The 13,631-nt window shown below is 42.8% G+C and overlaps 1 protein-coding gene across 1 annotated transcript in view; it reads left to right on the top strand.

Annotated features, from left to right (window-relative positions):
* The window catches only part of ADGRB2 (adhesion G protein-coupled receptor B2), a 265,571-nt gene that overhangs the window by 139,915 nt on the left and 112,025 nt on the right, over window positions 1–13,631 (top strand). The window contains 1 exon segment of the mRNA XM_060784160.2: window positions 6,917–7,081. Coding sequence (XP_060640143.2) covers window positions 6,917–7,081 — 165 coding nt within the window.

Genomic DNA, 13,631 nt, shown 5'->3' with positions numbered 1-13,631 from the left:
CATATATACAGCAAACATTCAGTGCCGGGACATAAAACCATAAATATATATATAAACATTAACATCACATTAGAAGTTGCTTTAAAACCATCTCAGGACAACATTTTGCCTCATTGCATTGCCCCAAAGGCTTGGTCCCACAGCCAGGCCTTCACCATCCTTCTGAAGGACAGGAGGGAGGGGGCTGATTTAATATGCTAGGAAAGGAGATCCATAACCAGGGGTCAATCACTGAGAAGGCCCTGTCTCTTGTACCCACCAAACGCACCTGTGATGGTGGTGGGTTCGAGAGCAGATCTTAAGTTTCCACAGTGGTTCATAAAGGGAGGTGCGTTCAGACAGGTAAACTGGGCCTGGGCCATATAGGGCTTTATAGGCCAAAGCCAGCACTTTGAATTGTGCCTGGTAGCAAACAGGCAGCCAGATGAGCTGACGTAACATGGGAGTTGTGTGATCCCTGTATGCTGCCCCATTATTAAGCTGGCTGCCTCTCGTTGGACTATTTGAAGCTTCCAAACTGTCTTCAATGGTAACTCCATGTACAGCGCATTACAGTAGTCTATCCTGGATGTAACGAGAGCGTGGACTACTGTGGGCAAGTCTGACTTTCCAAGGTACGGGCACAGCTGCCCACCCCCCCCCCCCCCCCGGCCACTGCTGCAGCCTGTGCCTTCAAGGGGAGTGTAACCCCATCCAGCACAGGCTGTAACCCCCTATACCCTGTTTGGGCTTGCTACTGACCAGGAGGACCTCTGTCTTGTCAGGATTCAACTTCAGTTTGTTCGCGCTCATCCAGATTGTCACACAGGCCAGGCACTGGTTCATGACCTGGACAGCATCCTTTACCAGCTGTTAGGATTTCTGGGAGTTGAAGGCCAAAACATCTGAGGACCCACAGCTTGAGAACCACTGACTTAATAGGTTTTTACTTAGATCTTGGAGAAGAGAAGATCAATAGGTGATAGCCTAGCTGTGTTCCTGGAATGATGACATGTAGAGTTGGAGTGAGCTTGCTTTCTACTTCCCCAAGGAGAAGAACATGAACCAAAGTATGCAAATTTCAAGGAAAGATATTCCACACAAACATTGAGGACAATGTCTTGGTTGTTCAATCTGTTTTGAAGTGGAAAAGAATGTCTCAACATTATTTATTTATTTATTTGTCCTATTTAACCCTGCCTTTTTCTACCCCAAGGGCGACTCAAGGCAGCTTACATATAGCAATATTCAGTGCCATAAACACATACAACATTAAGCTTAAAATCCATTGAATTAAAATTAATACATATGAAAAATTTAAAAATTACATCCAAAAATCATAGTCTGAGGCCATTACATAGACACTGGACATATTTGAATTATATTATACTATTGCACTGCTTCTCTGGAGGCTTCAGCCCAGAGTTAGATTTTTACTCTCCGTCTGAAGGCTAGGAGGGAGGGGGGCTGATCTAATTTCACTAGGGAGGGAGTTCCGCAGCGGAGGGGCCACCACTGAGAAGGCCCTGTCTTTCATCCCCATCAGTTGCGTTTGCAAAGAAGATGGGTTCGAGAGCAGGGCTTCCCTAGAAGATCTTAATCTCTGAGGTGGTTCATAGGGGGAGATATGTTTAGGCAGGTAAACTGGGCCAGAACCATTTAGGGCTTTATAGGCTATAGCCAGCACTTTGAATTGTACTCAGCAGCAGATTGCCAAACAGTGGAGCCGACGTAACAGAGGAGTTATATGCTCCCTGTACAACGCTACGGTGAGCAACCTGGCTGCTGCCCACTGGACCAATTGGAGCTTCCAAACAATCTTCAAAGGCAATCTGCATTGCAATAATCTATACATGATGGACTCTCCATTGTTGGTGTTCTTTAAACAGTAGTTGGATGGGCATCTTTCAAGAATACTGTGTATTCCTGACTGGTGGGAAATTGGACTAGATGTTCCCTTCCAGCTGTACAACGCTGTGTATCATGGTTTCATGCTTGAATGGACCTACTGTAACTGGGAATAATGGACAGGATTCCAGCTATGCTTCAATTTGGAATAATTAGCTTTAAGATGAATGTTGTTAGGAGGTATACTTTCTTTGGCATCCTACTTCACTCCTTGCCATACATTGCTGTGTAAGCAGGATGATGGGTTAAGTGGACCTTCAGTCTGAAATAGCAAAGCTATTTTTGGCTAGAATTATATAGGTATAATAGTGGTTTTAGCACTGGACTATGAAACTGGAGATCAGGGTTCAAATCCTTTCCCATGCATGGAAATGAACTTGGCAGTTTCTCAGCCTCGGAGGAATCCAGTGGTGATCCTCTTCTTGCCAAACTAATAAGTGGATCTTATTGCACTTTAAAGCTCATCTGTTCCAATACCTTAATGTAAGTAGATGGTTAGTATTGATTTTCCTCCCAGATTCTACACAAACCTAGCAGAACAAGGACTTGTTTTTCTCCTGTTGGTTGTTCTTCTACTGCCTTAAGGATGAGAAGCCTGTATATATGTTTTTGAAAGGAAAAGAGAAATAGGTTGTTATGAGTTTTCTGGGCTGTATGGCCATGTTCCCAAAGCATTCTCTCCTGACATTTCACCTTCATCTATGGAATGCATCCTCAGAGGTTGTGAGGTCTGTGAGAAACTAGAAAAATAGGATTAATATATCTGTGGAATGTCCTGGGTGGGAGAAAGAACTCTTGTCTGTTGGAGGTAGGTGTGAAAGTTTCAATTGACCACCTTGATTAGCATTTAATGACCTCACCGTTTCAAGGTTTGGTTTCTTCCTGGCTGGGGGAATCATTTTTTGGGAGGTGATTAACTGTCCCTTATCTGGAGCTCCCCTGTCTTTATTTATTGTTGTGATTTTAGAGTTTTCTTTTAGTACTGGGAGCCAGATTTGGTTCATTTTCATGGTTTCCCCCTTTCTGTTGAAATTGTCCACATGCTTGTGGATTTCAATGGCTTCTCTGTGTTGTCCGACATAGCAGTTATTAGAGTGGTCCATCATTTCTGTGTTCTCAAATAATATGCTGTGTCCAGGTTGGCTACCAGTACTAACAAACTCTAAAATCATAACAATACATAAAGAACAACACTCAAAAACAGGGGAATTCCAGACAAGCTCAACATCTCCCAACAAAGGATACCCCGAGGCAGTACGAAGCCAGAACTGCTAGGCCATTCAATGCTAATTGGAAATTCCCAGTGTCAAGACCTTGTGTCTAACAGCAACCAGACGCAGAGCCTTCACAGCAGTGGCACCATCACTCTGGAATACTCTGCCACCTGAAGTCCGTGTCTTGTGGGACTTACCAGCTTTCCGCAGGGCATGTAAGACATACCTGTTTTGACAGGCTTTTAATGTTTGATATTGCTGTTTTTAAATTGTTTTAAATTGCTTTTAAATTTTGTTAGATTTTAGCCATCCTTGTAAGCCGCTCCGAGCCCCAGGGGAGTGGCGGCATATAAGTTCAAATAATAAAATAAATAAATAAATAATCAAGGTGGTCAATTGAAAGATTCACACCTACCTCAAACAGGCAGTTCTCCCACTCTGGACATTCCACAGATATATAAACCCCATTTTCCTAGTTTCACATAGACCTCATAACCTCTGAAGATGCCTGCCACAGATGCAGGTGAAACATCAGGAGAGAATGCTCCTGGAACATGGCCATACAGCCTGGAAAACTCACAACAACTGAGTGATTCTGGCCTGAAAGTCTTTGACAACACATTGAAGGGAGAAATAATTCTTATCCTTTTCCTAAAGATCCCAGTTTCTGATTGTGGGTATTATTATCATAATAAATACAGTGTAGGACCGAAGGGATTTCATATTCTTCAGTTCGGATCTCCTTGAAATGGCACCTGGCTATGACGCCCACTGTTGATTGAGCCTCTTGTTCCCTAAGCAATGCCCTCTGTCATCTTGCCTTTCTCTATTATATTCTAGGAACAGACCCCGCTCCCATACACCCATCCCTTAATATTCATTATGTCCTTCTATTTGAAGGTCAGCTTCCTGAAGCAGTGGCTTCTCACACCAATGCCCCTTTTAGCTAATATTTGTTTTCCTTTCCGCTCCCGGTCTCTTGCTCTTTGTAAAATGAGAGCCGTCCACCTCCCTCCTTCCTCCTCCATCTGTTCTTCAGTAATTTAAATGGATGCTTTCTACCACCAGCCCGTCCAATAACTTTGGCGAGATCATCAAGTTTAATAAAGGAGCAGATTGTTGTAAATGTCGGTGTCTTCTCTGCTCAGGGCAGAGGGAAAGAGACATTGGCTGACTTTACCTGGCCTCTGCTTGATACACCGGCCTTGGCTCCAAGGAATGGAAGGAAAACCCCAGGTTGCATGTCACAGCTAAGGTCTGCTCCCAACATTGGCATCTGGTGTCTCCAATATTGGCGAGGTGATGAATCTGCTAATGGTTTTAGTCTATAGAGCTCTCCAAGGTGCTGAAGTTGTTTTAACGATAGGCTCAGCATATGGGATAAGTCTTATAAAGTATGGGATAAAACCCAAAGTGAATTCACAACCCCAGTGGCAGACTCTCCATTTTTGCTATTAATAAAACAGTTGTTGGATGGGCATCTTTCAGAAGTGTTTTAGTGGTGCATTTCTGACTGGCAAGAAGTTGGATCTCAGTAGTACATCCATAAGGCAGACCCATTTTCCCTTTGATAAACATTTGGCAGTCAACATGTAACCAGAGGTTTACCCTGTGCTGGCAGGACTGAAGACCGACAGGTTGCAGGTTCAAATCCGGGGAGAGGCGGATGAGCTCCCTATATCAGCTCCAGCTCCTCATGCGGGGACATGAGAGAAGCCTCCCACAAAGATGATAAAAACATCAAATCATCCAGGCATCCCTTGGGCAACGTCCTTGCAGACAGTCAATTCTCTCACACCAGAAGCGACTTGCAGTTTCTCAAGTCGCTCCTGACGCAACAAAACAAAAAAACAAAAAAAAACAGAGGTAACATATGGCAAGGAACCTTTTGGGTTCTCTGATAGCAAATGATGTCATACAAGGTGCATCTACACAGTTGAATTAATGAAATTTGACACCTCTTGAACTGCCACTCTTCAACACTCTTCAACACTCCTGGGATCCCAGGAGTTGTGGTTTTGCAAGTCTTTAGCCCTCTCTGCCAAAAAGACCTGCTGCCTCGCCAAACCACAACTCCCCGGATTCCATAAAGGTAAAGGTTTCCCCTCGTCATTAAGTCTAGTCGAGTCCAACTCTGAGGGGTGGTGGTCATCTCCATTTCAAGGCCGAAGAGCTGGCATTGTCCATAGATGCCTCCAAGGTCATGTGACCGACATGACTGCATGGAGCACTGTTACCTTCCTACAGAAGCAGTACCTATTGATCTACTCATGTTTGCATGTTTTTGAACTGCTAGGTTGGCAGAAGCTGGGGCTCATAGCGGGAGCTCACCCTGCTCCCTGCATTCGAACTGCCAACCTTTTGGTCAGCAAGTTCAGCAACTCAGTAGTTTAACCTGCTGCACCACTAGGGGCTCCATAGCAATAATAATAATAATAATAATAATAATAATAATAATGTCAACATTGTAGATGCACCCAAAGATGATGAACATGTAGGGAGAAATACAGTTCGTGTAACATCCTGAACTGAGCAATGGTACTCCTAGCTCTAAGTATGTTGTTGTTGTTGTTGTTATTATTATTATTATTATTATTTTATTATTATTTTCATGTCAGGAGTAACTTGAAAAACCACAAGTCATTTCTGGTGTAAGAGAATTGGCCTTCTGCAAGGACGTTGCCCAGGGGATGTGTTATCATCCTTGTGGGAAGTTTCTCTCATGTCCCTGCATGGGGAGCTGGAGCTGAATCCTGCTCTCCCCGGATTCGAACCACTGACTTGTCAGTCACCAGTTCTACCGGCACAAGGGTTTAACCCATTGTACCACTGGGGGATTATTATTATTATTATTATTATTATTATTATTATTATTATTATTCCTTGAGGAATTAGAGGGAACCCAAGGTCAGTAGCAAACTAAGGAGCTAATTCTATGGAACTCCCTCCCTGCTGAAATCAGACAGGCGCCTTCCCTCATGGCCTTCCGCAAGGGCCTGAAAACCTGGCTCTTCGAAAAGGCCTTCAACTAAGTGCTATGTCTTTTGGAATGACCACCGGAATGGACTATGACTATGAGATTGATATGACCCCAAACTAGACGAAGCGGATTTTTAGATGTTGTGTTATGGTCTTGATCTATTGTAAATTGTTGTCTTTTCTATGTTCTGTACACCGCCACGAGTCGCCCCCGGGCTGAGAGTGGCGGTTAACAAGTGCAAATAATAAATAAATAAATAAATAAGTGATACAGTCTCTTTGGGACCTAGTTTTGGGAAACCAGGTGAAATATAAATCAAATCAATAAATGGCATCCCATCCAGAACATCTGAATCCTTCTATCTATATTATGCATACGAAGGGGCTGGGGCTGGGTCTGTGTGTACAGATTTGTGTGCTGACTCCAAATAAAAATAAACTGGGAAAATAGGGAAAACTGACCAGAGCGGGTGCATTAGTGCAGCTTGACCCCACTTGAATTGCCATGGTTCAATGCAATGGGGTGATGGGAGTTGCAGTTTTACAAAGTCTTTAGAATTCTCTACCAAAAAGTGTTGGGGCCTCCCCCAACAACAACTCCTAGGATTCCATCTCAATGAGCTGTAGCAGTTTAAGCGGGCTCAAAACTGCATTCGTTCTACAAGGTAGATGCACCCCAAGTTGGGAAGCATCGTAGCACAACAGGAACGAAATGATTTGTAAGATATGTCTGTGCTGAAGATGGCAGGACTGATGTTCTTTCTTTTCTCCTTTTGTCTGACTGCTTGTGTGCCCTGTGTGTGTGTGTGTGTGTGTGTGTGTTGTCTCTCCCACAGGAGACCCTGCGGCCGAGGAGTGGTCCCAGTGGAGTGTCTGCTCCTTGACCTGCGGGCAGGGCACCCAGGTGCGGACTCGCTCCTGTGTCTCGTCGCCTTACGGGACGCTGTGTAGCGGGTTGTTGCGGGAGACCCGGATATGCAATAATACCGCCAGCTGCCCAGGTAGACTGGGAGAACGGGGTGGCTTGCCTTTCTTCCTTCTTTCCACCCCATTCTCTGATCCCACCTTTCTTTTCTTGGGTCACATTCATGGGAGATGTCTGTCTGGGTTTTGGTTCCCATTCCGTGTTCCCAATGACTTCCCTTTTGTGTGTGTGCAAGCTTGATATTAACCTTCAAATGCAGCCAGTGTCTTAGATGCTGGGGATTGGATGTTAAAGATTGGGATTGGATTTTGCTTTGTCCATTGGGAGTACATCTACACCATAGAACTAATGCAGTTTGACACCAGTTGCTCAGTGCTATGGAGTGCTTTGAATGCTGTTTTCCTGCTTCTTGGCAGGGGGTTGGACTGGATAGCCCACGAGGTCTCTTCCAACTCTATGATTTTATGAATCCTGGGAGTTGTAGTTTTGTGAGATATTGGGTCTATCTACAGTGTAGAATGAATGCTGTTTGGAACCACATTAACTGTCATTGTTTAGTGCTGTCTAATTGTGGGAGCTGTAGTTTGGAAAGTAACTGGATGCATCTACTCTGCAGAATTTAACACAGTTTGATACCACATTATCTGCCATGACTCAATGTTATTGAATCATGAAACACCACTTGAATTGCAATGGTTCAGAGCTATGGAGTGTTAGGAGTTGTAGTTCAGTAAGATGTTGGGTCCATCTACAGTGTAGAATGAATGCTGTTTGACACCACATTAATTGTCATTGTTCAGTACTATGGAGTCCTGGGAGTTGTAGTTTAGTGAGATATTGGGTCCATCTACAGTGTAGAATGAATGCTGTTTGACACCACATTAACTGTCATTGTTTAGTACTATGGAGTCCTGGGAGTTGTAGTTTGGAGAGTAATTGGCTGCATCTACTCTGTAGAATTTAATGCAGTTGGATACTACATTATCTGCCGTGACTCAATGCTATTGAATCATGAGAGTTGTATGTATTGTCGAAGGCTTTCATGGCCGGAATCACTGGATTGTTGTAGGTTTTTTCGGGCTGTATGGCCATGGTTTAGAGGCATTCTCTCCTGATGTTTCGCCTGCATCTATGGCAAGCATTCTCAGAGGTAGTGAGGTTGTAGTTTGATAGGATCTTTAGCCTTCCTGCCAAAGAGTGTGGTGCCTCCTTAAACTACAACTCAACAGGATGCCATCACATTGAGCCATGGCAGTTCAAGTGAGACCAAATTGCATTAAGTCTACAGTGTAGAATTCAACATGTTTCTTGTTCTTTTTCTTTCCCTCTTGGGATGCTTTCGGTTCTGGTTCATGACAAGGAGCATGTTAATAGGCCTAATTATTTTATGAAGGCATCCCAGCCATAACCTATAAGTAGTGTGAGGAATTAATGAAATAAAATCCAACTGGAACGTTTAGTAGTAAATTTGCAACATATTTTAATGCTCCCCACTTAATTAAAGAGTATGTTACTCCAAGTGCGTCAAGCTGCAGTCGTTTAGGCAAACGTGTTTCTCTCTGCCCAGCTTTTACAAAACTGCTGCTCTTAGCATTTTGAAGGCAGTTTTGATTTTGCTTTCTGCTCACACTAGTTGCCGCCGCTTTTGTTGTGTAACTTTGTATGCTTTATTCTTTATGTTTATGGCTCGTTTGATTATGCTTGCCTTTTTTTTTCTCTTACCACTTTGTTCACTGCCCCGGGAACACAAAATTTATTTCGAAGTGGCTGAGATATGGATTATGCAAGTAGGAAAAGATCCATAATGCGAAAAGTCTCTCTTAAATCAAAGCTTTCAAGTATATATATATTTTTATATATAATCATTGGATTCCATATATCACAGAATCATAGAATGCTATATGTATGTATTGGATTTTTGAAATATACAAAGAAAGAGGAGAATAGAAATCAAAAGAAAAGGGGGGGGGGATGTGAGGAAACATATATATGATGTAAATGTAGGTTAACCATATACACGAATGTAATTGGAGCATTAGGAATGGAATGCTTCAGTTGGTTTCTTTTCAAGACAGGCAATGAGTGATTTTAGCAATTTTCTTCCCGCTGTGAGAAAATCATGGAATCATTGCATCTCAGAAGTGGAGAAAAACACAAGTTTCATCCAGTACAAACCCCTGTCATGTAGGAAAACACAATTACAACACTCCCAAGAGATGGCCATCCATTCTCTTTAAAGACCTTCAGAGATTCTGACTCCGCCATGTGAAGTCTTCTGACAATAAAGGCATTCTTTCTAATGTGTTCTAGTCTCCAAGAAGTCCTCCCTGTTCTTTAGGTGGAATCCCATTTCTTGTCATTGGAATCTACCCTGTTTCCCTTAAAATAAGACATAACCATAGAATAAGCCGTAGTAGTGTTTCTAAGCATTTGCGCAATAAAAGCCATAACCTGAATTTTTTCCCGTTGTCAGGAGTGACTTGAGAAACTGCAAGTCACTTCTGGTGTGAGAAAATTGGCCATCTGCAAGGACGTTGCGCAGGGGATGCCCGGATGTTTTAATGTTTTACCATCCTTGTGGGAGGCTTCTCTTTCCCACATGGGAAGCTGGAGCTGATAGAGGGAGCTCATCTGCACTCTCCCTGGATTTGAACCTGCAACCTGTCGGTCTTCAGGTCTGCCAGCACAAGGGTTAAACCCACTGTGCCACCGGGGGCTCCAACCTGAAAAATAAGACATAGTGATAGGCATGGCTAAGTAGTGTACAAGGTCGGCTCTCCTGACAGGCCCTGCTCATGCTGTCCGTGCTGCAAGCTGAGACATAGAGGGAGACATAGTCAATGAAAGTAAAAGTCTCTTCAGTGAAGTGAGGAGAAGGATGCCCTGCTTTAGGTATTGTGTGTACTCAGGGGGAAGAAGTAAAGGTTTGGTTGCCATTTTACTCAGCACAGTGGGTTTCTCTTCCCCCAGCACCAACCAGCAACTAATCTTGACAGTTTAGAGAGACGGGCCAAAACTAACAAAATGCATTTCAACGGGGACAAATGCAAGATACTCCACTTTGGCAGAAAAAACAAAATGCAAAGATACAGAATGGGGGATGCCTGGCTCGAGAGCAGTACGTGTGAAAAAGATCTTGGAGTCCTTGTGGACAGCAAATTAAACATGAGCCAACAATGTGATGTGGCGGAAAAAAAAGCCAACAGGATTTTGGCCTGCATCAATAGGAGCATAGTGTCTAGATCTAGGGAAGTAATGCTACCCCTCTATTCCGCTTTGGTTAGAGCACACCTGGAATATTGTGCCCAATTCTGGGCACCACAGTTCAAGAGAGATATTGACAAGCTGGAATGTGTCCAGAGGAGGGCGACTAAAATGATCAAGAGTCTGGAGAACAAGCCCTATGAGGAGCAGCTTAAGGAGCTGGGCATGTTTAGCCTGAAGAAGAGAAGGCTGAGAGGAGATATGATAGCCATGTACAAATATGTGAGAGGAAGCCACAGGGAGGAGGGAGCAAGCTTGTTTTCTGCTGCCCTGGAGACTAGGACGTGGAACAATGGCTTCAAAGTGCAAGAGAGGGGATTCCATCTGAACATGAGGAAGAACTTCCTGACTGTGAGAGCCGTTCAGCAGTGGAACTCTCTGCCCCGGAGTGTGGTGGAGGGTCCTTCTTTGGAAGCTTTTAAACAGAGGCTGGATGGCTATCGGTAAGGGGTGATTTGAATGCAATACACCTGCTTCTTGGCAGGGGGTTGGACTGGATGGCCCATGAGATCTCTTCCAACTCTTTGATTCTATGATTCTATTCTATGATTATATGTGGGTTTCTCTCACCCCCCACAAACACCAGTAAAGCTGGGTTGTTGTGTGTTTTTCGAGCTGTATGGCCAAGTTCCAGAAGCATTCTCTTCGGGCTGTATGACCATGTTCCACTAAAGCTGCTGCTCCCCATAACTGACCAACAACAGTCTCTCTCACCCCACACAAACACAGGGGGATAGGGGAAAAGCTTCAGCAAGCTGTCTGCCATTGAGCCCAGAGAAATCATCCCATAAAGACAGATTGTTGTACCATACTTAATAAAAATAAGACATCCCCTGAAAATAAGCCATGGTGTATCTTCTTGGGTGTCTTGTTTTTGGAGAAACACGGTATTGGTTTGTGTTCTGTTCTTCAAGAAGTTCTAACAATTGTTTAAGTGGAATCTCGTTCCTTGTCATCTGAACCCATTGGTTCATGTTTGATCCTTCAAGAAGTCCTTCCTGTTGTTTAGGTGGAATTCCATTTTTTGTCATTTGAATCCATTGGTTAGCATTCTAGTCTTCAAGAAGTCCTTTCTATTTAGGTGGGATCTAATTCCTTGTTGTTCAAAGCTATTGATTTGTGTTCTGGTCTTCAATAAATCTTTCCTGTTGTTGAAGTGGAATCTCATTGCTTGTTTGTTTAATCCATTGGTTTGTGTTCTGTTCTTCAAGGAGTCTTTCCCATTGTTTAGGTGGAATGTCATTCCTCGTCATTGAAATCCATTGGTTTGTGTTCTGGTTTTCAAGAAGTCCTTCCTGTTGTTTAGGTGGAATCCCATGTCTTATTATTTGAATCTATTGGTTAGCACTCTAGTCTTCAAAAGGTTCTTTCTATTGTTAAGGTGGACTCTCATTCCTTGTTGTTTGCATCCATTGATTTGGGTTATGGTCTTCCATAAATCCTTCTTATTGTTTAAGTGGAATCTCATTCCTTGTTGTTTTAATCCATTGGTTTGTGTTCTAGTCTTCAAGAAGTTTTTGTTTTTAGATGGAATGTCAGACCTTATTATTAGACTCTATTGGTTTTTGTCCTATTAAAAGTTCTTCCCATTGTTCAGGTAGAATCCCATTCTTTGTCATTTGAATCCATTGGTTAATGTTCTAGTCTTCAAAAAGTTCTATCTATTGTTTAGGTAGAATATCATTTCTAGTTTCAGAGCAGCAGGAAACAAGCTTTCTCATAATCTACATGACTTCTCTTCAGATATTTAAAGTGGGTTATCATGTCACTCTTCAGTCATCTTTTCTCCAAATTAATATACCTGGGTTTCATAGTTTCTCCTGAAAACATCTGGTTCCCAGACCTTGGATCATCTTGGTTACCATTCTTTGGACGGATTCCAACATGTCAACGTACTCAACTATAATTCTGCTCACATCTGGGTTCTAAAGGGGAATAAAGTGGCATTCCCCTACTGATTCCTCCTACAACTGCATTAACCTCTTTGGTTGCTGCATCATACTGTAATCTCATGTTTTGCTTGTGGTCTTCTAAGATAGCTTTGGAAGCCTAGTCACAATTGGGGACTTATTCTGTACACAATTTACACCCAATAGTTTGGGGCAGAAAACAGCTAACTCCAGTTTCCCTCAGACAACTGACACGATAAATAAATAAATAAATCAGACAAAAATTGTTTTGTGAAAGGAGGTACGTGATATATTCTTTTGCAATGTTCACCTTAGTGTCACCATAAGGCAGAAATGACTTGAAGACACACAACAGCAAAGCATCCAGAATCAGATTAGATTGGTTTCTTTCTCACTGGTGTAAAATTCCTTCTGGCTTCTGCAGCCCTGGAAAATCTGGATAACTTTGAGCTTTTTTATTTCAGCGGCTGCAGAAGAGTTTATGCATTAATTAGTATTCAAGGCCCATGGCAGGTAATCGATGAAGGATCACCATCAGCTTGAAAAATCTGACTCCTGTCTAAAAACACAGAATGGCACTGCGTTAGGGCAAGATCTTGAGGTCATTGTAGCAAGAAGTATCTTTTTAAAAAACACACACATAATAAAATTCTTTTTTTCCTTCCCATCAGAATATATGTTAAAACAGTCAAACATTTCTTCTCTGAATGTGCAAAGCCTTAAACAATTCGGGAGGAGGGTTTGAGGCATGCCGACTCTTCCTCCGAACTCATTGTGTATGTTCCCACCATCGCCCGCTGTTTCTGACCTTGTCGTGTCAAGTGGCAAGATTGAAAGCCGTGTTTTATGCAGGTTCTGGATGGAAAGATATTCCACTGGACTCTATACTCTCCTCCACAGCGTGACCAAACTCTTTAAATACTTCAAGGGCTGTCACAGCCAAGAGCGAGAAAGTCTGTTTTCTGCTGTAGAACCGAGTCTAATGGTTGGAAGTTACAGGTGGATTTCGATTCAACTTTAGGAAGAACTTCTTGGCAGTGAGAGCAGGTCAGCAATGAAACCATCACTGACCAACACACATGGGGGTCCCTCAAATGTTACCCTTGTTTCAGGGTACGTTTGAGCTGCTGATTCCAAACATGGTACATGTTTCCTCCCATTTTTGAGATACAGAACATAGGCCATCTACCAGTCACCATTTACCCACCCATAGAAAATCATAATAACCATATTTAAGAAACTAGAGTAGATGCGGTTTATCCAATGTAATTTTCTGAATTAGTGCCTCAAATAATCCCAGGAATAGGCCTAAAAATCAAGACACCGATATATTTTTTTTTGTTGGGCTGTGTTACTTAGAGAGGCAATGGAGTCTCCTTCTCTGAAGGTCTTCAAAAAGAATCTTGATAGCTACCTGCTTGAAATGTTTCAGATGGAGATCCTTCATTGAGC

Source organism: Anolis sagrei, chromosome X (assembly GCF_037176765.1).
Source record: "Anolis sagrei isolate rAnoSag1 chromosome X, rAnoSag1.mat, whole genome shotgun sequence".
Classification (NCBI taxonomy): Eukaryota; Metazoa; Chordata; class Lepidosauria; order Squamata; family Dactyloidae; genus Anolis; species Anolis sagrei.
Note: the sequence above shows the minus strand (reverse complement) of the source record. Positions and strands in the feature narration are given on the sequence as shown.